This window comes from Cylas formicarius, unplaced genomic scaffold (assembly GCF_029955315.1).
Source record: "Cylas formicarius isolate icCylForm1 unplaced genomic scaffold, icCylForm1.1 PGA_scaffold_10__41_contigs__length_53128322, whole genome shotgun sequence".
Taxonomy (NCBI): Eukaryota; Metazoa; Arthropoda; class Insecta; order Coleoptera; family Brentidae; genus Cylas; species Cylas formicarius.
The window spans coordinates 51392519-51419244 of record NW_026844214.1 but is presented as its reverse complement, the minus strand read 5'-3'; the positions used below and the strand labels follow the sequence as shown (position 1 = coordinate 51419244).

At 34.2% G+C, this 26726-nt stretch overlaps 1 protein-coding gene across 1 annotated transcript; it reads right to left on the bottom strand.

The window, feature by feature from the left end:
• Positions 1 to 14742: 14742 nt before the first annotated feature.
• Positions 14743 to 18764, bottom strand: LOC132706147 (uncharacterized). Its single transcript, XM_060677308.1, has 2 exons — positions 18666 to 18764; positions 14743 to 15561 (listed from the first exon to the last, which is right to left on the bottom strand). Exons 1-2 carry the CDS (start codon positions 18717 to 18719, stop codon positions 14887 to 14889), a joined length of 729 nt encoding a protein of 242 aa, XP_060533291.1. The 5' UTR covers positions 18720 to 18764; the 3' UTR covers positions 14743 to 14886.
• Between the last annotated feature and the right edge of the window lie 7962 nt (positions 18765 to 26726).

Genomic DNA, 26726 nt, shown 5'->3' with positions numbered 1-26726 from the left:
TCTCTTAAAAATTGTGGGACTTCTACTGCAATGATAACACATAACTGCACGCGATTAGAAAAGAACAAACAATATAACAAGATCTGCTAGACGAAAGGACTTGCATATTCTTTGTTGCTTAATTTAGATTTTGTAATTCGATTTTTGTTCTTGTACTAATAAAAATAATGTTTAAATCAACTGAGATTTTCGTTTATTAATTCTTTTAATGTTGGAAACGAAAATGCTGATCAGAATGAAATCAAATGAAATGTCAGATCGAAACCAACTTTCAAAAGCTTAAAAACTTTTGGCTTCTGGTAATTACGTTATATGCTTATTATGTGCAATATAGTATAAAGTGAGGACTTGCTAAATCATGAAGAATCTTCCTGAAAATTGTTTCCCATAGATCTTGCGAAACTTTCGAGACAGTTCGCAGTTATTTGTAATTTTTGAGATAATTTTGTAAAATGAAATATACAGCGTTTTCTACATAATTGTTATAGTGCCGTACGTGTTTTGCCTATACGGCAATAGTACTTTACACATTTACCGTGGTATCAAGGGAAAGCAAAATGGCCGTCAAGTTTGTAATAGAAAATTCGACTCCGATGACGTCACTACAAACGATTCAATCTTCGCGAACGTTATTTTTCAACAATGCCTGTTTGAAACGCAAGCGGCCGCGCCAAATCTTTCGATTAATATTTCAGGCTTTTAATTTGGGATGCTGGGGATCTTCGGAATAATGTAAAGGAGGCCTGATAATTGGCGAATAACCCTGAAGCGAGTTTTGAGTCGATGAACCTCGGTTTAGTAAAACACAGGTCCGGACACCGTTGGAATTCTTTTGGTTTCCGAGTTAAATCGTAGACAAAATGTACAAAGTTGAAATTTGAATTGGTGGCCCAACATGTTTAGAACGCCGCGTATACAGGGTGGGTAAATAAGTTTTAATGCGTATTACGTTGTTTCGTCTGAATTAATTTTTAGTATACAAATTTTATATTTGTTTTCTCTCTCATCTAGTATTATAAAGAACGTCGCGTCTTGATGAGACAATTAAATCGCGTTATTGAAATGTTCTACGATTTTATTCGGTATTTTTACTATGAAAAACAAATTTATTTATTTATGTAATTTACTATTATTCGAGTTTAATTGCAAACGTTTAGAATCTAAGCGTATATTTTACTGATAAGTTTCTGCAGAACAAAAATATGCTGTCCTTTTATTTTGAATATTTAATATTGATAATGAAAACTATTTCAAATTTTTACCAACTGACGACCACGGATCTGACACCGGGCTTTAAATAAAAAATGTCAGAGACATTTAATTTTAGATATTTCCCCCTCCAACATGATGTTTTAATTATGATAATAGTAATTAGAGACTAAATAATGGAAATTTAGTATCTCTTCTTCATACAATTGAACGTTACAAACATTACTCGACAATATGCACTACAATACAAGTAATAAAAAATAAAACGCGGGAGAGCTAGAAAAGAGAGAGAATATATGAACAGTATCTATCATCAAGTTTTTGTTATAGTTAACTAAAAATAGAGAAGCACTTATAAAAAAAATTACACAAAGAAAAAAAAAGATAGAAAATGGGAGAGAAAAAAATGAGTGAGAGAGAGAGAGAGAGAGAGTTTATCATGAAGATTTTATTGATTTAAAGATAGTTTTGCCTAAATAACTCGCATGACTTGGCATCAGAAGTTAATCACAGAGAGTTAATGCAGAATAAGCAGCCATTGTAGGTAAACAAATTGAAATGGTGTCGATTGCAGTGAAAATGTACCTTATGAGCAAAACAGTACTTAACCTGAATTGATCTAAAAAATATCCAAGGGCTTTAAACTTATTTATTTATTTATTTATTTATTTATTTATTACAAAGGTGCCCTAACATGAAGAACTAACTTCACAATTTACAAGGACACACTAACAATTATACCATTATTTAATTAACAAAGTAAAACTTATAAGTAGGTACCTACCTATATCTACGATAAGCAGAAGATAAAAAAAAATAATAACAATCAAACTTACCAAACTAAACCAAAACTAACACTGTATATTAAGTGCGTGAATTACAAAAAACAAATGTGAAAAAATAAGGAAAACAAATCAAACATTAAAATAAATTTATAGAAAAACCCTAATTGCTTGATTTCGAAACGAATTAAGTGATAACGCAAAGATGTCAACGTGCGAAAAATAATTATTGTAATGTCTATGTAAAAGAGATATTGGGGAATTGTTACCTAAGTTTGCATTAAATCTAGACACGTAAAATAATGAAGGAGTTCTTGTTATAACGACTCTGGCATTGAAGGATAGTTTTTCCAACAGTAAAGGACAGTCAATCCTACTATTAATAATATTATGCAAAAATATAGCACTGGAGATAATTCTTCTAACAGATAACTTCAGTATATGGTAGAAATTAAGACTAGCTTCATACGAATGAGTTAGTAAGTTACGGTTAAATATAAAATTTAAATGGAAAACAAACTTTTTTTGTATTCTCTCGATTCTGTCTATATATTTATGATACTGAGGACTCCGTATCACACCGCCATAGTCAAGGTGAGATCGAACGTAGGAATTGTATAGAATAATAAGCGATTTGTGATCCTGAAATTCCTTGCTAACTCTTAATATAAAACCTAAATTTTTATAAGCTTTTTTTACTATATTCTCAATGTGGATATCAAAACTTAATTTTGCATCTATAGTTATTCCAAGATCCCTAATCTGCTCTACTTTTTTTATTTTTACATCATTGAATGTGTAGTCAAAGTTTATATCATTTATCCGCCTGCTGAACTTAAGACATTAACATTTATCAATATTTAAAAATAGACGATTTTTCACACAGTATTCATAAAAACGATCAAGATCTTCTTGAAACTTATGACTGTCGTTAAGGCTTTCCACGGGCGCGTATAATTTCTGATCATCTGCGTATGATGCTGATTTAACAAAAAGAAAACATTTACTGCTATAAACAGTGAAAATAACAATGGTCCCAAATGGGACCCTTGAGGAATTGTAATAATAACAAGATAATAACTACAAGCGTAAGTTCTGTACATTTCGAACTATTCTTTTGTCAGTCAGTTAGGAATTAAACAGACTCTAAAAAGGGAAGAGGAAAAAAATCAGAGATTGTGAAAGATTTATATTAAAGAGCACTGTTTATGGTGAAGATTTTATTGATTTGTTAGAAGATACCGCTGTTGTTAGTTAGTTAGCATAACTCAGTATAAGCAGCATAAAGTAACATCATATATCATAAACATGCAAGACATAATTCGTAATAATTTTGGTTACGGCCAATCATGAGCATGGGTTTTTGCACTTTTTGCACCCGCTTTTTGTCAGTCATTTAGAAATCAAACAAACAAAAAACAAAAAAGTAGAACAATGATGAGAAAGGGGTGGGAGGAGGAAAAGAAGAAGAGATTGTATAAGAGAACTATTTATCATGAAGATTTTATTAATTTGAAACAAGATATCGGTATTGTTAGTAGTATAACGCAGCGTAAGAAGCATAAAGAAACATCATATAATATAAACATGCAAGACATAATTCACAATAATTTTAGTTACGGCTAATAAGCATAAGCGTGAGTTTTGTCTTTTATCAATCAGTTAGAAATTAAACAGACAAAAAACAAAAAGGCAGAATGGAAGAGGAAAAGAATGAAGGATTGAACGATGGTGAGAGAGGTTAATATTAAAACTTTATCATGAATGCTTTATTGATTTGTCAGAAAATATAGTGGTTGTTGGTGGCATAACTCAGCATAAGAGCCATAAAGCAGCATTATATATCACTAATACCTATAATTCATAATAACTTTAGTTTGAGCTTATCATAAGCAAGACTTCTGTACTTTTTGAACCCTTTTGTCTTTTGTCAGCCAGTTAAAAATTAAGCAAACAAAAAGGTATAGAGATGATGAGAAAGGGGAAAGGAAGAAGAAAAGAATGAGAGATTGAGCGAGAGTGAGAGAAGTGAATATTGTAAGAGGACTGTTTATCATGAATATTTTATTGATTTTTCAGAAGATATCGTGATTGTTAGTGGCATAACTCAGCATAAGAAGCAGAAACATAAACACTCAAAACATATTCATAATAATTTTAGTTACGGCTATTCATAAGCGTGAGTTTTGTACTTTTTGAACCCGTCTTTTCTCAGTCAGATAGAAATTAAACAAACAAAAATCAAAAGGGAGAGAATTATAGAGGAACAGAATGAGAGATTGAGAGACATTTTGACAAATTAATATTATAAGAACACGGTTTATCATGAAGATTTTATTAATTTGTCAGAAGATATCGTTGAAGTTAGTGGCATAAGTCAGCATAAGAAACATAAAGCAGCATTATATAACATAACTACGCATAATTCATAATAATTTTAGTTACGGCGTGAGCATATAGTTCTGTCTATTTTGAACTCTTCTGTCAGTTAGTTAGAAATTGGACAAACAAAAAACAACATTTTCATAATTTTTCTTCTATTTAAGGACTGTAATCGATTTACACAGAACGTTTAGCGATCGGGACGACGATTTCGACCCTGTGCGAAAGGGCAAACTGGCTTCTTCTTATTTTGAGACGGTTCAGCCTTGCCCTCAGCGTCTCGTGGCACCTGTAAGAGTTCGCCCGGTCGGTGTCCGCTAATCAAACCAATTTCAGTGGCGGCGTTTTTCCATAACGCCGAATCGACTGACGGACGATGAGCGGCGATGTTGTCCGCGGGATCCATATTAAATGGTTCGATGGTCCGTGAAATCCGAAACACCCGTTTGACAAAACCCGTTTTGCGCTACCGTGATCATATTCCTGCCTTTTTTTTATAAATAAATGCGAAAAAGTCAGTAATCTGGTTTCAAGTAACGTATTTCTTATATTATTTATATTTTAGCAATGATCCCTAACCTTGATCTTCAGCGAGGACACCTGTCACTAAGCGGTTATTTTTATCTTTATTTGATATTAATTGTTCAGTACCTGCACGTATCTTTTGTTTTTAATTTGTGGGCAGAAACATCCCTTTGCTCTGGCGCGCTTTTCCTGTCCGTCCTCTTTTTTACATTGCGAGTACTGGGATTATTTGTTGATATCACGTAATTAATGCACCAATTGTTTTTGGCCTTTGAAATTTAATCCTTTACTTTTATTACCTTTGTTATTATTGTTAACCCATTTTGTCCCAGTGGTCCGTTAATGCACCACCTATTCTATGATTTCTTTTGTCACATCCAGGAAATATTTTTCCACATCCATTTAGAAATTTTATTATTTTTACTACTAAAGGACATACAGCCGTATCGTTAAGTTATGTTTAAAGGAAAGATCTTAAATATGACATCAAAAGTTAACAAAAGCGGTACATTTTCAAGTCAATCCAAAGTGGTAAAAAAAATATTTGGGATTTGTACTGCCATTTGTGTTAAGTCTATAGCATGTAGACATTGACAATGCTATATTGATTATGTTTTATTTTTTGAAAATATTTACTGGTGCGTGTTCTTTATATTAGTTTGTGGATTGTGCAGTGAAACTTACAGTTTGAATTTGAACTTTCTTTTGTATATGTATATTTATGTAAATTATATGTTACATCTTATGTGCCCCAAAACATTATTTAATGTTTATTCCCAGTGTAATGTATTCTTAAGTGCAACAAAATAAATAATTTCAGAGCAAAAAAGTGTTTTATTATTTTTTTTATGCTTGGGATAATATGGGTTAATTTTTTTCTTTTGTAGGGTTAATCATGGTTCTCTTTAATTTAGTAATTTAAACAATTTCATCAAATCAGTTTTCTATAACCACACTCAATAAAGCGGACGTGGAGGCAATTACCTCTTTGCATGGGAGGTGTTAAATTTATTATTAAATCTTGTTATAATAATTTTGTCGTTTCTTCTCGTCCCCAGTTAGCTTTCATTAGTCACCGCTGTTAAAACAATGGGAACGCGGGTTTGTCCTTTTTTCCAACTTCCATTATTGTTATAAAAGGACTGGCGCCTGGTACATGTTTGGCACTTGTTGCATAATATACTATTTTTGTAGGTTTATAAATACTGGACAATGATATCTCACATGTACAGGATCAAAATGTCAAGCATCGGAGAAGGCTGAAGAGAATTCTGTATTCATTTTGAAGAAGGGACAACAGAATCATGAACACTTGGAGAAGCAAATACAATACAGGAATTTTGAGAGTTACAACTATGCAAGAATATATACAATGGACTTGGGACAAGGTAACAAAATTATTAGTATGAAAAATATTTATAGAAATGCGTACATTTCATTTTACCATTGAAACCATACAGGTATTAATACATTTCAATTATGGAAAAAAATTAACAAAAAAATTATTCTTACTTCAGTGACAAGCCAGGGGTGGGCCGGGTATATTTCTTTGTTTCTGACATTTTTCTTCAGTGTTGACCATTTGTGACAGTGTTGAATAATCTTTTTTACTGTGCGATTCGAAAAGTTACTTTACAATTATAAGGGGTATTTTTTTTCGATGTATAGAACTTTAAGTTGCAATAAAACAACGATGGATTATTCGATTGACATGAATTTTATTTATCCGAAAGATAATCTTGTGGCATTACATTTTAACTATTATTTCTGGCATCTGGACGTCCCATTTTCGATGACTTTTTCTAATATTTGTGGCCGTATATCGGCAATAACACGGCGAATGTTGTCTTCCTGGCTATTGGCTTATCCGCATAGACCAATGACTTTACATAGCCCCACAGAAAGTAGTCTAGCAGTGTTAAATCACAAGATTTTGGCCAATTCACAGGTCCGAAACGTGAAATTAGGCGGTCACCAAACGAGTCTTTCAATAAATGGATTGTGTTATTCAATTCAGGAATAAAAAAGTTAGTAATCGTAGCTCTATACCGGTCACCATTGACTGTAACGTTCTGGTCATCATCGTTTTTGAAGAAGTACGGACCAATGATTCCATAAGTGCACCAAACAGTCAGTTTTTCTGGATGTAACGGTGTTTCGACATACACTTGAGGATTAGCTTCGCTCCAAATGCGGCAGTTTTGTTTGTTGACGTAGCCATTCAACCAGAAGTGCGCTTCATCGCAAAACAAAATTCGGTTATGAAAATCGGGAACAACGGCAATCTCGTTTTGGGCCCATTCGACGAATCTACTCCTTACTTGATGATCGTTTGGCTTCAACTCTTGCACGAGTTGGATTTTGTAAGCACGTAAACAAAGATCCTTCCGCGAAATCTTCCATAAAATGGATGGACACAGATCCAATTCCTGTGCTCGATGGCGGTTGGACTCATTCGGGTCTTCCTCAATGCAACGCTCTACAGCAGCAATAGCTTCTTCTGTACGCACCGTACGGCGTCTCTGAGGATGCGAGTTATTAAAAGAGTAAACGTGGTGCGAAAACGTTCCATGGTTAATCGAATTAACTGCTCTGATGGACGATTTTGTCGACGATACAATGGACGTAGTGGGCGATACGTATTCCGCACAGAACCATTATTTTCGAAATAAAATTGCACTATTTGCAAGCGATGTTCAGGCGTGAGTCTATTCACGATGAATTACCAAACCAAACTGAAAATAAATCACTTGACAGCTGTTAAATCGGTCGCCATCTCGAACAGTAATGCCAACTTAAAGTTCTATGCATCGAAAAAAACACCCATTATAACATTTGTCGCTTGATGCAAAACAGGTTGTGAAAAAAGTGGAGAACTTCTTAAGCTTCAAAAGAAATCGGTCTACTTATAAACACGTCAATATCGTCGATAAGGCATATTATTAATAGTAGAGAATTGACGAAATCGAATAAACGTAGTGATTTTCAAACTCATAGTATGAACAATAATTATCAGGACCTAATAAGAATGAAAATATGTCGCCTTTATCAAAGCCAAGTTGTCCCTACCTTGCCTACACTGAGAAAGAAGCTTAAAGACGATGAAACCAATATTAATATGGACCGTGCCACACTCCATAGAGTTGTTTGTAAAATGGGAGTTAAGTACGGCAAAATAGATAAAAGGTAATAGTAATGGAATCACACAAATAACGGAAAACGTATCACCATAACACGTTATAGAGACCATAAGGTTATCTCCAATTTTCTTAAAATATCCCATCACTTCAAAAACTCATCCGCTTATAGAATTTTACTTCGGGAAAGAGTTCATCATATCCGTGAAGAAATAGACCAAATCAAGAAGGCTTTTCTGTCTCTACACCTTGAAATTGCTTCCATCTTGTCCCTATCCGAGTTCGATACACTTTGAAATATGATTCATGACAAAGCTTTAAATCTTCGTTTATCTTCTACCCAAAATTCGTTCAGAAATTTGAAAAACTAACGTCCATGCTAGGGAAACCATCAAACTCTCCTCAACTATCAAACACTTTTTAAAAAGGTTCCAACATCGTCCTTGCCCCACGTATTATCCCAATCGAAGAAATCATTTCAAATGTCGAATCTATCCTGAACAAACTGCCATCTCCAACAGCTAATGAAATTCGATTTGAAACCGCGAAAATCCTTAAAAAATCAAAACTTTCTAAATTTAATGTTGCTTGAACTGATTGTTTTAAAATCTCTGAAATCTAATCCTAAAAGCAGATGAAGAAAATGCTAGATATTCTTACGGAAGAATCATACCGTCAACTTAAAAATGATGCTACGTCATCTATGAATCGCAACCTTAAATCTGTTATTAAAGCTTCTTCTCTATCAGACTCCAAAGACTCAAGATCCACAAACCAGGATTACCCCTTCGACCTATTGTCAGCACCATTGGTTCTGCAACATATTCTCTAGCAAAATATCTAGATTCCTTATTAAAACCCCTTACTAACCAAAACTGATAGTTTCGTACTTAATTCCTTTCACCTCATTGAGCAATTAGAAAGCATTACATTAGATACACAAGATAGCTAGTTAGTTAGACGTAGAATCCCTCTTTATCAAAGTTCCTATTCCAGAAACTCTCAACATCATTTCTTCTCACCTTAATTGAAAAATGCTTGTCTTTTTCTTATAACGATCGAATTTTTGAACAAACGTCGGGATTAGATATTTAAATCTTCTGCATCAGTTTGTAAGTATTCCATGGAATGCCAATTTGTTGAATGATTTCTTTTAAATTTTTATTAACGAAGCCTGTGGATGACATGATGACTGGTACGATCTTTACTTCATCGACGGTCCATATCTCCAGGATTTCCCTTTTAAGGTGAGTATATTTTTCTACTTTTTCTATATGTTTAGTATGAACGTTATTGTTATTGGGTATATGCGGTGTTGTTTTGTCTGTAATAATAGCTTTATCCCAGTAGATTCTTATCTAAGCCTTTTCAACGACAGGGGGAGGTTTATACGAATAGTATGCTTTTTCGTTTGGAGGAGTGATTTCTAGGGATTTGAGGATTTGCAGGTATATAATTGCAGCAGTCTTCTTGTGTCTTTCCAAATATTTTGTTGGGGCAAATCTTGGGCACGCGGATAGTATGTGCTCTATAGTTTCTCATTGCACTTTCGGCATCGGTCACTGGGGATATTTTCCTCGATTATGTACTGTAGAGTTGCTTCCGGGTCAATATTTTAATTATTGAGGTCGTGTCTAAATCGTCCATGGCGTTCCAAGCGGCTATTTCGTCTTCCACTGTTCTTAGTGGGAATGGTATATAGTTTTCCTCGGCTAGATTTAATGGCGTGTATCTTTTGTCAGCTTTGACTATCGATTGAGTATCTATGAGGATTATTTCGAAAGAATTTTCTAAGACCGTTTGTCTGTAGTATTCCTGGGTAATTGTATGGTTCAGTTGTTATTGATTGTATAATAGTTTCTTATTATTGTTATTGTTATTGTTATTATTATTGTTTGCTTCCAAAAAATTAGATTTTCAATAATTCAGAAGCTAGGTATGCGAAAAATCCCAACAATGCCCCATTAAGCGGACCTAGCAGTAGGATTAATATTTGGTCTTCGTTTGCATAATAACTCTCTCGTAGGCATGGGCGCCATTAGCGCCGGATCAGACGTTTCGAGATCATACAGGGGGCGCGGACAAAAAACCGGGCCCACCACGGACTCATTGACTTCCAAAACGCGCGATTCAAATCGATTACAGAATACGTCGTAAGTTTTTATGACGCAATGGTGCGCATAGCTCCGCGGACCAGGCAGCCGTATTATAATATTCAACGGAGATTTGGGAAGCTGGGCACGGACGTTATATCGAGACCCGGGCATTGGATATTCAGGACGGGCGGGACATTTTCGTTAAAGAAGGTCTCTGAACCCTCCCAAGGATCTAGCCTCGATCTAGATCGACCTCAGGGTACGACTTGAATTACAATAAAGTAGCTTGTTTAGCTAACCGCTCGGAAGAGCTCGTACGGTCCTGTTCTTCTTACCCCGGCCCTGCTCCTATTTTATTTTTATTTTTGTGCTTGCAGGAACAGTGGGTAATCAATGATTTTTTTGTTTTTTTGACATTCCTTTCTGTGCGCTTTGACAAATCTACCATTGGAAAAACACATTTCTTTCTAGGAAATTTCCTGCTATATGAATTAATATTAGGCGCCATACTTGATGTAACAAATAACAACACTACAAATTTTCATTACTCAAGTGGTTTATCTTGTTTTCTTGCAGCACTCAAAAAAGGGGACAGATGGGATTAGTTTTATAGAAAGAGAGTGCTTGTAGCTTTGAACTGACTTGAGGAAGTTAAACAATTATCACAATAATCATTTTATTACATTGTATCCTAATGTACCTCATTGTCTCTCAAAGCCCACAGTGTAATAACTGCAGAAGTCACATTTGCTTTTAGAATGGCAGTTAATTACACAAAAGAGTAAAAATATCCCATGAAATGTTAGTTACATTTAATTATTTAAGAAAAAGCTTTTAAATAAAAAAGTTTCTATGACGCAATAATGCACATAGCTTAGCGGACCGCGTATTCGAATTTATTCAACGGATATTTGATTAGTTTTGGTTAATGTTTCATTTGGTTGAAGGAGGTCTCTCAATCTTCTGAAGGATCTAGCCTCGATCTAGATCGACCTCAAGGTACGACTTGAATTACAATGCTTGCTTAGCTAACCTACCAAAAGTCTCTCGTACAGTCCTGTTCTTCTTAACCCATCCCTGTTCCTATTTTATTTTTATTTTTGTTTGTTTCTGCATAATTTCCTGCTTGGAGGAACAGCAGTGAGATTTTTTTCTTGTTGAATGTTACAGTTTGGTGTGTCTTCTAATTTTAGCGGCACATCAGGAAGAACATGTTTTTTTATATTTAAAAACACAAAATTCTTGGACCAGGAACCGTGGAAGATCCAGGACATTGAGCATTGTTTGAATCATGTACAGGGTATGTCGTTTATGGGCAAAAAATCTAAAAGATCCTAAAAATTTACGTTTTTCTGGGTAAACTATTGGCGATAAATGAAAAACCGTTAAAGATGGGATAATTTTATTTGAACAGTATCGTAAACTGTGTCGGGAGAGAGTTTCAGGTTTCGTCAATTATACAAGGTGCGAGATATATGAAAAAATATCATTTGACGACGCTGTTATTTGTGCAAATTTTAATCTTTACCGATGTTTACTGTAACTAAGTTCGACGAGATGTAAAGGACACTTTATACAGGGTGTATGCACAATTAAATTACATCGATTTTGCGAAAGTTGCATAATGATCCGCAGGAGCACGATAGATAAACATTGCGACGATGTTTCGAAAGCAATCTTATTTCAGCTACATCGAAAATTGTTTTTCTGCACCGGGCCGTAAGAAAACTCTACGAAAAGGAGAATACCATCAAACCGAAACTGAGTTATACTGGTTTATTAAGCATCGGGAAAAACATTTATCCACATTTTAGAAAAAAAGCGATAGAACTTTATGCAAAATGTTATGGTAATAACAATTTTAACGGAAGTAGGGTTTGGGAAACCAAATTTAAAAAGAGACATGGTATTCCTAACCTCAAAGTTAGTGGGGAAAAATGATATAGAGACCCAAGCCTGTTGTTTGCATTATTTTCGTTGTCGTGCTACGTCGGTAGGTGGGTATTCTTTTTCTTTTATTTTTTAGGTTTTAGTAAATGTTTTCATTTTTTGTATTAATAAATGCTGCAACAATGTGTATTTGGTGAATTTAAATAGCTTTTAAGAAGATTCCAATAATCCGGATGTTTCGCCAATCGGATTGCCTCTGTTTTTACTAATCCGGATTACCGAAGCTCTACTGTATCTCAGCTTTGCTAAAATGACGTAGGTCTTCTAATAGGCACAAAAACAAACGTTTCGTTTAGCCGCCATTATTACACGTCAATATCCCATTAAACGCTTTTGCCAAATTTGGCGAGCACGACGAATATTTATATTTTCAGTAAACAGTCGGAACTAATATTAATTAATATGCAACGCGCGTTTTTCATCAGCTGCCCGCAGTTTCCGCATTGTCCATGGGAAACCTCGGCAAAATTTATTGTTTCTCGCCGTTAATGGCCGACACTTAAACGTTATTGTCGCCGCATTTTGCAGCATTTAGGTAATAGATTTAATTATTGTAGTGATGCCGGAGGCATTTTGAGAATCCGCGCTTCTCTTGCGGAACCGACACGTTCGGAAGATGAACACCGCGGTTTTGACTTCCAACTCTGCGAGGTTATAACAAAAACTGCCAAAAATTGGGAACACCACAAATGGTGCAATGTTCGAGATGGTAGCAAATGATCGAATGTTCAAATGAACGAAAATCAAGAACGGCGTTTGGGTTCGGGCGGGGGGAGGTGGGGGGTTGTAACAGCCGATCCGCCAACAGCTGAGACGTGAATTAACATGAGTTGAGGAGTTCCTCTAGCTTTTTTTGAGAATTATTTATTTTGTTCAACTTTTTCAAGAAATATAATATGCATTACACATATTTTATTTACATTAACTATTTAATTTTGTTGTTACAGTGTATATCTACCCTACAATTGTACCCCACATGGTGTTCTCCGTAAATTTTTGACCGCGGTACGACGAAGGTTAAAACAGGAGATCAACCTATCTAATGGGCAAGTTCAAGTTGAAATCGAGCTACCAAAAATAGGGATTGTTTTAGGAATATTTATAAAAAGCACGCTAATATGAATTAATCAAAGAAAATTTCCCTAATCTTAAAATACAACAGTCCGCACGGCACAGTTCTTATCTACTAATATTTTAAACACGGCCCTGGCTTGTGGTAAAGTGTGTTCATAGATATAAGAAAGTGACTAACTGATACGACATAAGGAAAGACCCGGGCAAACTGTAAGAATGAAATATGGCCCAACAGGTCACAAAATATATCTGTATAACTATCGCTGTCATTGCCTGTTCTAATTATTATTTGTTCTATATTATTTGCAATATGGATATACGATTGTTCTGCTTTTTCTATATGTTTAACAGAATTTGCCCAACTTTGTGGAGGGATGTTAAAAACTTCGGTTTCTATAAGTTTGAGGACAGTGGAGTTAACACGGGGAAAAACATTGTTACGACGAATGGCAGATTTCAGTTGTTCAATGGGATTAAATATACAGTGGTAGGGTGGAAGCCTCAAAGAACTATATGCCCTACATTTTTTGCATAATTATCACAGACGTATTCCTTTTGTAGGTTCAAGCTTTGTAGAACCTCAATTAATTGCTTTTTGGTATAACCTCCGTGAAAATAAATGTCGCTATTATACATGTAGTTTTGGATTGTTGCTTTTGTGTCACATGACTAAGTGGTTTTAGTCAACTGTCTACTGTGATAACTTGCATTGTCCATTACAATGACGCTATTAGGAGAAATGTTTGGAACTAGTTTGTTTTTAAACCCACTTTCAAATAAATCAGCGGTGGTGTCTTCATGATGATCCATAGAAGAAACTTTAATATTTTTCGCAGACAGAGAAAGTCTATTTGGAATCCAACCATCTTTAGAGCCGGCATGCAAAATAGTTATTCTTTTTGATGGCGCGTTTGTTTTACACTTATCAGTATAGTCAACCCAACCCTTTTCCGGGATATCATAAGTGTCGAACCAGGTTTCCAAGTAAATAATTGGCCTTTGTTGTTCTCTGTAAAAGATTTCATTAGAACTTGCCCTTTGTCAACTTTTTTAAATCTAAAACCCATGTGTTGAATACACTTCCATAAGGTAGTTCTGGTTTGATTTTTTCAAGCCTCCTAATTAAGATTTCTAATGTAGGCACGCTTTGTTATATATATATATATATATATATATATATATATATATATATATATATATATATATATATATATATATATATATATATATATATATATATATATATATATATATATATATATATATATATATATATATATATGTTAAATGTAGTATACCAAACCAAACAATATTAAACACAGATAGGTATAAAATTATTTTCTATTACGGACCACAATTTTACCTGAATTTAAATTCCGAAACTTTAGGTAATAATCTTATTGCATTTTATGTTAATGACCGCCCTTGGATAATCCCATTCAGAAGCAATTGGTCACTTTCTTATATCTATAAACAGACCATACACGTGCTGAAAAGGATGGTCAACAATAGGCGGGTCTTAAACTCATTCCGAAGTCAAAACCAAAACGGTATAGCTTTGAGCGAACTATACTGGGGTTGTTTCAGTCATTGATGTTTGTGGTAAACTGGGCAACGCCGGAGATTCTTCCTTTGACAGTGGGTAAAATAGTTTTTGTAAATATAAAAAAAAATTGACAAATATAGTTGAATTTTATTGGTTAATTAAGAGACTCGCCGACGCTGGGCTTTTTATCCTATACAATCGACGAGTTCGAAATATATGGGGTCCCCTTGCTGATCGAGCCAGTTGAGAGAATCGTTGAGGCACTGAATCAGTTTCTGCTCGAGCACGGTCAGCGTGTCTTTCGCTCTGCCGACACTTTCTTCTACCGCATTCGGAATATTCTCGGCCTCTTTCTCGATCCGTTTCAACAAAGTTAACGCGCATTGGACGACGTCATCTGTCGAGCCGCAGGAGGACAACCGACCCTCTATGTCGTGCAACCTTCCGTTGACCTTTTCCAAATCGTTGAAAATCGCGTCCACGTCGTCGAGCAGCTTCAGCGTGTCTTCTTCCACGCAAATGGCGGTTTTGTTGATGGCCACCCCGGACAAGAACTCGAGCTGGTCCAAAAATCGCTGCGTGCAATTAATGGCGGTGCTGAAATTAGGACCGGCGTCGACGCTCAAGTGGTTCATGGCCGCCCTGAACGCCTCCAAAATGAAATCGATCTGTTCGGAAGCTATATCGCTGAAGGCGTCCCTAATAGAGTCAGCGTCTTCCAGGAAGTACTGGATCAATTGACCCGCAGCTTTGATTATCCTCGCGTTGATCGCGTTTATGGACAGGACGCGTTCTTCGACTATTTGGAGTATGATTTCTACGGGGTTTAGGTCTGCCTCGGCCGCAGTCGTACCAAATCCCTGAAAAGAGGATAGACGCGTCATTGCTTGGGTCCAACTGCTCGGTTATGTTGTCATCGATAATTATAATCTCCTATTGTATTCTGAGAAGTGGAGACGTCGTGAGTACCAGAGCATGGACGCCACATCAATGAATGAACGAGAGAGAGCCACCAGAACAAAGACAGGAATCTATGGGCCAAATTGACAGCCGACTTGGTAAGCTAAGCTACAAAGGAAGGCCCAAAGGATAATGTTAAGCCTATTTTTTAAAGAAACTTCCACAGACTACTGTAATACCATTTAGATATATTCTGGAGTTCTCATGGGTCAGTTGTTGATAGACTGACGTTTAGCCTGCTAATTTTAGTGTTGCAGTAAGAGAATATGGCCCCTTAGGTCCCCAGATTTAAATAGTTTGGACTTTTAATTGACTTTTAAATTACTCCAGTCAATACTGTAGACGAGCTTAAGGATCGTATAAGAAAGAAACACTGGATAAATACTTCAAAGAATGCGAGGCAATATGAGAAAACGAACTGAAACGTGTATCCTTAAAGGTGGAGGACACTTTTAACAACTTATCTAGTTGCAATGTTCTAATTTTTTTTCAATAAGTTTGTTATTAATTTCTTAACAATTTTGTTAAAAATTATTAAGAAACGAAAAAGAAAAAAATTATTAAGAAAAAAAAAAAAAAAAAAATATATATATATATATATATATATATATATATATATATATATATATATATATATATATATATATATATATATATATATATATATATATATATGATGACACTATATTCCGGGATATCATCCGTTCGCTCGTTGAACTCCGACTGGAATCCTGCATCCGACTGGAATCCTGCAAATCCTGCATCCGACTGGAATCCCGCAGACGTTTCGCCAAAATCTCACTTGGCATCTTCAATGCTCGCGCTCCGAAAACACTTCGAACACTTCGAACATATATATATATATATTATTGGACAAGTTGTTTTAATGTTATATTTCTTAAGAACATGTGATATGTGGTCAGTGATGTCTTGAATGTAAGAAACGACAACAGTGGCAAGTGTGGGGTTGCTTTCGGACTCATTACCTTTGGAAGGTTTTGGTGAAGTGTATTTTGTGATTGAGTGCTTATATATCTTGAACTGAACTGAGGTGGCTTTAACTTGATAAAAATCCATTTAACAAAATAAATAAGAACTAAAAGTTCAGATTTACACGAAATTATATATATTCTCATAACAATTGTTTCGACCACACCGTGTCTTTATCACATTTAATAAGAGAGACCGGATGGTGACAATGCATTAAGGTAGGTTTTCTGAAAACAGAAATAACCCAATGTTAGGTCTAATTTTCTATTGATAAGAATATTAATAACGAGAGATTATGTATTAGGGTGCTTCAAAAAAAACTTTTAATTTATTTTTAGCTCTTTCCATCTCAAATGTTTCTTTCTGATATAAAAGAAATCCTCACCAAAGATGAGCCCTATAGTTCAACTCTAAGAGGTCGCTATTTTTTATTTTACTTTTAGATTTAATTACCATGGGAAAAATTCTTTCTTCACTAAAATTAAATTTGCCTATAATGTTCGCGATTTTTACAAAAAAAAAAAACAATTTATATTGTTAAGGTTGGGTCTTTAAGTTTTCGAAAACCTTATAACAAAGTATGATTATCATTAAAAAAAGATAAATTACAACCATTTAAAAATTACTACATTTTGAACTTTTCAGAAATAGCTTCTAATATTTTTTTATCTAAATAATTTCTCAAAGTTTTTATCCTAATTAATTGTCAGCGTTTTATTTCTATGGATTTCAAATTTTAAAATGGTTGTCAGTACGTAGTGTAGGTGGCAGCACTAATTATAATAGATCATACGGTACAGTTGTCAAATTATCAGTGTCTGCAAAACATATATTAAGAAATTATTATAGATTGTCATCTTTAAAGCTCTCAGTAATTTCAATTATTATTAGTAAAATGGCTGAAAATAAAATTTTTTGGTTGGTTTTTCATGTAGAAAATCAAGTAAACGAAAATTACTGAGTACAGGAAAAGTTTTACAATTATTTTTATACAAGCATGCAGATTCTAACCTCACAATTCGACAGTATTATGATGAAGTGATTTGTGATTTTATGAAAGTTTGGAAACCTACTGGTATTTCCGTCTGTCAACCATTAAACTCAGGAACAAAAAATTACGGAGCATACATTTAAAAATCGCCTTGAGAATTTGTTTGATACATCTGATGATAACTCAGCACATTCTTTAACAGAAGCTCAGTCTAAATATTTAAATGAAGAATGGAAAACGTCAAATCGACATAGTATTTTTTTAACTTGTGCAAACTAAGAAGTTTCGACATAGATTCCAATCCAATTTCAATTGTGAGGTTAGAATCTGCACGCTTGTACAAAAATAATTGTAAAACTTTTCTTGTACTCGGTAATTTTCGTTTACTTAATTTTCTACATGAAAAACCAACCAAATAAATTTTATTTTCGGCCATTTTACTGATAATAATTGAAATTACTCAGCTGTAAAGAATGCCAATACACCTCATCATCTAATGTACTTACACTACATACTGACAACCATTTTAAAATTTGAAATCCATGTCTATTAATTAGAATAAAAATTTTGAGAAATTATGTAGATAAAAAATTATTAGAATCTATTTCTGAAAAGTTCAAAATTTTTAAATGCCTGTAATTAATCTTCTTTTAACTTCTACAAATATTCGTTGCCGTCCATCTCAGGTAAAGACTCACTTAATGCAGAATAAACATCTGCTGGGATGTGTTTTACCACGGTACTGCGAAGGAATGCGGTTAAGTTACTGTAAAATACTTCAATCCATGCACTATATTTTTGGTCGTATTATACCGAGGCATAATATGTATTTTGGCGATTGCTATCTGTTTGACTCTCGGTGAAAAATGTGTTTTTCGACTCTAAACCTATATCAAACCAAATGCGAAGATTAACGAAACAACGTGCTAAATGTTACGTTTTCGAGAATGTTTAATACGTATGAAAGATAACCAACGCAAAACAGACAATCCAATGAAGCAATCGTTTTGGCTCGGATCTCACCTGCAATACGCAAAGATTTGCCAAAATAAAAGCAAATGCACCGGTCAACTTCATTTTAGATTTGGCACTGAACTAAATTCGCGTCGCCCGTTTTATCGATGATGCACGACGCGATCTTTATCAAATAGTTTACAATTTAAATAAACGTATATAAATGGTATTTATTAATTGCGAATGTTCCGCGGCGATAAGTTTAATCTAATTTCTAGAAGTGGCGGATAACATGGCGGTAAGACTAATATCGCCAGCATCTTTCCTCGATAGACTTGAAACTCACACTGCAATGACGATTATGTTGTTCGTGATAATATTGTTCGTTAATACTCAATACTCCATACTCAATATGTTTTATGGTCTCCAATAAACTAATAAGAAATAGTATCGATAACGCCATTTAGACATACAATAATCTTTTTTTAAATATGCTGATGTCAGCAAGCAACTGCACCGTCAAAAACATAGGACCGTATAATAAAAACAAAAAAAATTGGTCAGTCTAAAATCTAGCTCTAACAAAAAAGTTAGATGAGAGCATCAAACAACGCGAAGACACAAAATAGTATACGAGGTGTGTTCGAAAAGTAAAGTGACTTAACTTTTATCATGATTCGTCATCAGCTGTGATCCTTTTGAGCATATCAGGATAATCATAACAGTTCTTGAGCGTGCTCCTTTGACGGTCCTTTTGTTCAAAATTAAGCAGTTTCGGAACAAATTTGATTTTTTTTGTAATGCCAATAAATTTTACTTAATATTAATAAAAACACATCAATAAAGAAAAAAAAATTGTTACGAACATGAAACTTTAATGCAATGTAATTATTATACAAGGTGTTCACAAAAAAACTCTATATTTACAAACAGTTTTTAATTAAAACGATTTCATAACACTACAGAAAAACGTAGAAACATTTTGAAATAATTATATTTAAGCAAATAAAAAAATAATAATATAGAGTGCCCCAAACGTAACAATTTAACAAAAAAAAAGTTATTTATTTAACATAGATTAAAACAAAATATTGTCGTCGGATTTTTCAAAATATTTAAGTTTGTTTAATATAAAACAATAACAGGGTTTTTATACATCTAAAGTATCATTCAGTTAAACACTTTGCTCTGTTTTTGTTACAATTTTTGCATTAGTCATAGTTTTAAATAAGTTTAATCAGTGCTCTGCGTTCATTCAAGGTTTTGATTTATACTTAGTCTTAGTGTCAAGAGAGGATGCATCGCATAGTGATCAAAAGTTATGACAATACCTTTCACTATTGAAATGCCAAAAATAATTACAATGTCTTACATGAATCAAACTTAAGTTACGCTATCGCTCTATAAAAACAAAGAAAACAAATTTATATATTCATTGGTCAAAACATTGTCCTCCGTTTTTTTGGCCACCCGGTAACTTCTTTAAAAATTACTTTTACGAAATGGAGCAGGGGGGAGCAAGATTGTATCTTCGTAAAACAAAGACGAGAAACAGATAAAAATGAAACACAAAAGATGGAAAAGTATAATATTGCAGAATTAAAAACATCAATTATTTTATATTTATCAATCTCCCTGTATTGCTAAAAAGCAATTGCTTCAAATTTGATTTAAAGCTATTTGTTGATGCACACAGTTTTAATTTATTTGATAGCAAGTTACATAAATAACTAGTCAAATAAATGGAGACTTCCTGTAAAACTCATGATGATGCTTGTTTAGTGGTATACTTCGACCATACATACAGTGCTTTTACAACCGACCCCGCGATGAACTTTGCCTACTGTTTATTACTCCAAAACTGCACCCTTCCGAACAGACCCTTACCGGTAACCATTCCAGGACCGTCAAAATATTAAATATAATAATAATAAAGTATCGATCACTTAAAAAATCGCCACTCTCGCTAGTGTCTTCACCTAGTTCAATGACCAACTCCGCCACTAATCGTTCTCGATAAATATTTTCTTAAACTGCACTGAGGTGGCTTTTACTTGATGGAAATCCATTTATCAAAATAAATAAGAACTAAAAGTTCAGATTTTCACGAAATTATATATTTTTACATGACAATTGTTTCGACGACATCAAATGTAATATTTACAAACTCGCTGTTCTGTGTTGTAATTTTCTGTTGAGAGTGGCGTATTAAGAAGTCTGCGCATAAAAGAGTGAAATGCAGCCATTTTGTGTGTATAAGGGTGATTTGAGCTGTTATGTATGACTATGTCCGTGTGTGACGGTTTATGATAAATGGAAAAATCTAATTTGTTGCGTTTTCGTAATAGTTGAGTCTAAAAAATTAATAGAGTTATCAGCAAAGACATCATCCACATATCTATACCACCATAGAAAACTTTTACTTAAAGGATGTTCTAGTATGATATTTTCCAAATTATCCATACAAATCTCGGCTAACAAAAGACTAAGTGGGTATCCCATGATCACACCTTCCTTGAGATGTAAAACTGTCCATTAAATTCAAAATAATTTTGGTCTAATCTAATAAATCTTGTCTGACCCATGGGTTAACTTGTTTCCGAGTTAAGGTGATATCTACTAAATCTATCACATTCATAGGTGGAATACTGGGAAATAAGTTTTGTACATCAAAAGACAATAGTGTTGAGTTAGAAGGGATTTTGATATCTTTACATAAGTAGCTTATGTGACAGCTCCAGCAGTTAAACTGTCAACAAAATTAGTAAATATTTTAAGTTTGCACACCGATTTTGAACCAAAATTTGCAAGAAACAATTCTTTTGAATTAATCAACAAAATTGAAGATATATATGGTGTACAAAACGGTTAAAATAAATAAAATCAGTAATGTTTTTATTTTTATTAAATACTTTTTAATAAATAATTATAATTATTATATATAACATAAAGTTGGGTAAATGTATTCAAAATTAGTTAAATATAAATCGATGATGGTTAAAAACCACAAGAAATAATATTCCTTTTTATTATACTGAAATCAACAAGTGGCTGCGTCATCAAAAAACGTGGCAATTGGTCAGTCAAAAATCTAGCCATTAAAGTAATAAATAAACAACATGAACACACAAAATAGCATACGAGGTGTGTTCAAAAAGTACGGTGACTTTTAAGTTCTATCTATTAATATTTATTTATCAAAATTAATGCTGTCCCCTTCAAAGTAATCCCCCCAGATATGTGCCAACGTTTTTTCCAATCCTCAAAGCACTCTGGTAAGCACTTTCTCGTATAGCCTTGAGTTCTTCCAGCGACTTTTTCTTTACCTCCTCAATCGTTCCAAACCTCATTCCTTTCATGGGTTTCTTGAGTTTTGGGAACAGGAAAAATTCGCGGTGGAGGGGTTGGGGGGGGGGGGGGGGGGGCAAATCTGGTCAATATGGTGGCTCAGGCATGATTGTTGTTTTGCTTTTAGCTAATAAGTTAAAAGCAAGCACCGTGATGCAAAATCAATGAATTGTTTTCCCACAATTCCGGAAGTTGTCTTCTTATTTCGTCTCGCAAATGGCGCATAACATCAACTGTTTATTGACAACAGGATTTTTTGGTAAGAACTCTTGATGTACCAAGCCACGATAATCAAAGAAAACAGTAAGCAATCGTGTACGAGCCCTAACAACTAATTGTTCGGACGATGTACGAAATAATAAGAAAACATATTTATACTTATTTTAAATTGATTTTTTTCCTTTTCGATTGAAAAATGAAATCACGCACTTATTTTTATACCGAAAAGTGCTACCGTAATAAATTATTTTTTATTTCACACAAATTACATAACAAAATATGAAAAACCGAATTTGCTGACAAATAAATATTCGGACGTATTTAAATCTTTTACTTTAAATCGAACATTTCGGTGATTTTTGCCTTTAATGCTGGAACCGTACGCTGAGGATTGTAAGTCTTTTTCATCCGATGCCATAAAGTTTCAATAATATTCAAGTCGGGGCTACTTGATGGCCACGATAAAACTTTCATATTGTGGTCCCCAAACAGCTTTTTTGTTGTTTTCGCAGTATGGCAGGACGCACCGTCTTGTTGAAATATAAAATTTTCATTTCCAAAAGTTTGTTGGTATTTTTCTGCATTTACGGTACCATCAATGAACTTGTATTTGCCAACCCCTTTACCACTCATACACTCCCATATCATAACACGCTGGGGAAATTTTACCGTGCACTTTAGACAATCTTTGTGAAACGCTTCTGATTTTGTACGAATCACCCTTTTTCGAAAATCGCCCACACACACATCACATTTTGATTCGTCGCTGAAGATAACGTTACTCCACGTTTCCGTTGTCCGGGGTATTTTAGATTTTGCCCAATTCAAACGGTTCTTTCTTCTTAATAATGGTTTTTCCTTTGCCTTTAACAAAAGTACATCATAAAATATTAATAATTTTTACGTGGAAACAGGAAAAATTGTAAACTTATCTGATAAAAACTTAAACCAGACCATTATCTACAACATTCCCTGGAGACATTTAAATTTGCCTCGTGATTTCATTGGGCTTAAATTTCTCTCCATACTTTTTTATATATAATATTATTATTATTATTATTATTATTATTATTATTAATTCTCGCAACAATATATCCATGGTTTTTATCGACCCGTCTAGCCCAGGGACTTCACGGAAGAGCTTCGAACCCACGCTTCATACCATTGTGGGTGAGCACGTGTTCGCAAGAGATTGTGTTCCGTTTTCTATTTCATTACGTTATTGCGGTGGGTTTTCGATTGTGCAGCGACTTTTGTCGGTTCCTTACATCCTCTCGTTCTCGTAATTGGAAACTGCTGCCGCGTACTGGTTAAGACCGCGAAGCCCAAAACCACCGCCGCCACCGGAAGTAATAAAAAGGGAACAAATATACGGCTCGGTATCACTAAGGTGTAAAATGAGGTGCGATACGGGGGTAGCCGACGGGATGTATATTGCAAGTTTCGGTCGTCTTCTATATATGTATATAGGGTGAGTCAACGAAAGAGTTAAGTTCATTATCTCATGGGTTCCAAAGAGACGTTAATTAATAATAATACATATGGTCTGTTCATAGATATAAGAAAGTGACCAATTGCTTTTAAATGGGATTATCCAAGGGTGGTCATTAACATACAATGCAACAAGATTATTACCTAAAATTTCGGAATTTAAATTCAGGTAAAATTGAGGTCCGTAATAGAAAATAATTTTATACCTACCTGTGTTTAATATTATAATATTATAAGTTTATTAGTAATCATTCTTATTTCGTCTGTAATACAGCGTGTGTTGAATCGTGTGCGAATTATGCAAAATATGTGCTAGTCTAGTGTATCTCAGGAGATGCTCCCGGCCAAATGTAGAAAACACTATTCTATTGAGACTAAGGAAGTTATAAACAATGTTTATTTGACTCTGATCACGTGGTGCCAGCAAGCACCTTTAGAAGAAACGGCCACATTGACGAAAATTCCAGCATCAACTGTATGGAAAATTGAGAATAATCCCATTACAGCGAGGAAAAAAGGAAGCGATGCTGACATTTTCTGGAGTGTAGATGAAAGTGATCAAGATATAATACGGCGTAAAATTTACCAGTTATACGAGGAACAAAGCGTGCCTACATTACATATCTTAATTAGGAGGCTTGAAAAAGATGAAACCGGTGTTAAATGTGGCAGAACTACCTTATGGAAATGTATTCAAGACATGGGTTTTAGATTTAAAAAAATTGACAAGAGGCAAGTTTTAATGGAATCTTTTAGAATTGAAAAATGGCGACCTGAATATCTAGAAAAAATTAGGATTTACCATCGCCATCAAAAAGAGTTAAAATAATAACTATTTTGCATGCTGGCTCTAAAGATGGTTGGATTCTAAATCGACTTTCTCTGTCTGCGAAAAATATTAAAGATTCTTCTCTGAAAGTTGGTTTAAAAAAAAACTAGTTCCAAACATTCCTCCCAATAGCGTCATTGTACAATCCAAAACTAAAAATATAATAACGACATTTATTTTCACGAAGATTATACCAAAAAGCAATTAATTGAAGTTCTACAAAGCTTGCACCTACAAACATGTGTGATAATTATGTAAAAAATCTAGGACATACAGTTTTAAGGCTTCCACCTTACCACTGTATATTTAACTTTTTAACGTGTTAACTCCAATGTCCTCAAACTTATAGAAACCGAAGTTTTTAACATCCTTCCACAAAGTTAGGCAAATTCTGTTAAACATATAGAAAAAGCAGAACAATCGTATATCCATATTGCAAATAATATAGAACAAATAATAATTAGAACAGGCGATGATAGTGATAGTAATTCTGATATATACGCCACGAGACCTTCGCTGGATATATACAATCCCGAGATATGGCCAAAGGGTTCCCTAGTGCAACGTTTTACATTCCCAAGGCGTGGAAATTTTCACCAGATAGAAACAACGGAAAAATCCAAGTAACTGAGATTGACCTCTCATTAATACACTTAAATGTACAATCCCTTAACAATAAAACAAATATGATTGACATGTTCATACAAGAACATGAGCCAACTTTTCTGTGGTTTACGGAGCATTGGTTGACAGGAGCAAACTGATGTATCACTACAAAATTACACGGTTTGCTCAATATTTAAACGTCTCTCTCATATACACGGGGGTAGCATAATATTCATTAATAATAGCGTCGTCCACGACTGCTCAGATATTGTAGAGATTAAGCAATTTTCGGTCGAACAGGTGTTCGAATGTAGCGCGGCTAGTTATAGGGACAAATTATGTATTATATGTGTGTATAGGCCACCCTTAGGAGACTATGATTTATTTATAAATCAGCTCGAGGAGTTCTCTGCCACAAAATTTAAAATAACTCTGTTTTGCGGGGATTTGAATCTCAATAGTAATAAAAAGGATCTTAAAATAATGAAATTATTCGACTTGTTCGATTCATTTGGTCTGTGTTCTCTTGTAAATTCACCCACAAGGAAACAGACCACGAATACTGGACGGATAAGCTCAACAACAATTGATTATATCGTTACAAACCTTAAAGGCTCTAGTTTAACGCAAATTAATTTGGGGATATCAGATCACCTATCTCAAAAATTAACTTTTAAATACTACCTAAATAACACAATTTGTAACACAGCACAGAATCTTGAACAAAGAATTGTCTCCGACAGTAGCATTGCTGAATTTCGCAGCTATTTTTCAAAGGAAACCTTATTTCTTACAGGGTGTACGAATATTGATAAGCTATTTGATGTTTTTTGGGATTATCTGATATGGTGTTTTGAAGTATCACATCCCAAGAGAAAATTTCCGAATAAAAACACGAAACATAAACCTTTTATACCATTTTCAGAAAAACTTAAAAGTGACTTTAGTAATTTGAAAGACTTAAACTGGAGTCGAAAAAATTCTAATAATGCAACGGTACACAAAAACTATAAAATGCTGAAAAATCTAGTAAACAAACAGATTGCTGAAGAAAAGAAGGCCTTTTTTTCTGGTTTAATAAATCTTTCTGACAATAAAAATAAAAAATTGTGGGAACTAGTTAACGATAAGTTGGGTTGGGTTGCCACTGACGATAAAATAATAGCGAATGAGTTCGGACATTTTTTTGCCACTCATGTACAATTGAAAGTTAATTCTATATTCAGTAAAAACGATACCGGTACTCTTCCACCCATCAGGGAGAAGAGTATGTTTTTCATGCCGTATACCGTGGGAGAAGTAGTGTCCTTAATTCACTCATTAAAAAACAAACAATCTTTGGGAATTGACGAAATACCTGTACGACTTATTAAAGCATGTAGCGATGTCCTGGCCCCATATTTATTATGATTATTAATTCCTCTGTTTTATTAGGGCAATTCCCCTGTGTTTGAGAAAGGGGATTCAACAGACATAAAGAATTACAGACCTATAACAATCGCAAGTTGTTTTTCCAAAGTCCTAGAGAAAGCCATGTACAATCGGATGACACATTTCTTAGAGCAAGAAGATATAATAACAAATGTGCAACATGGTTTCCGCGCTGGTCACTCTACGGAAACGGGGTCAGATGAACT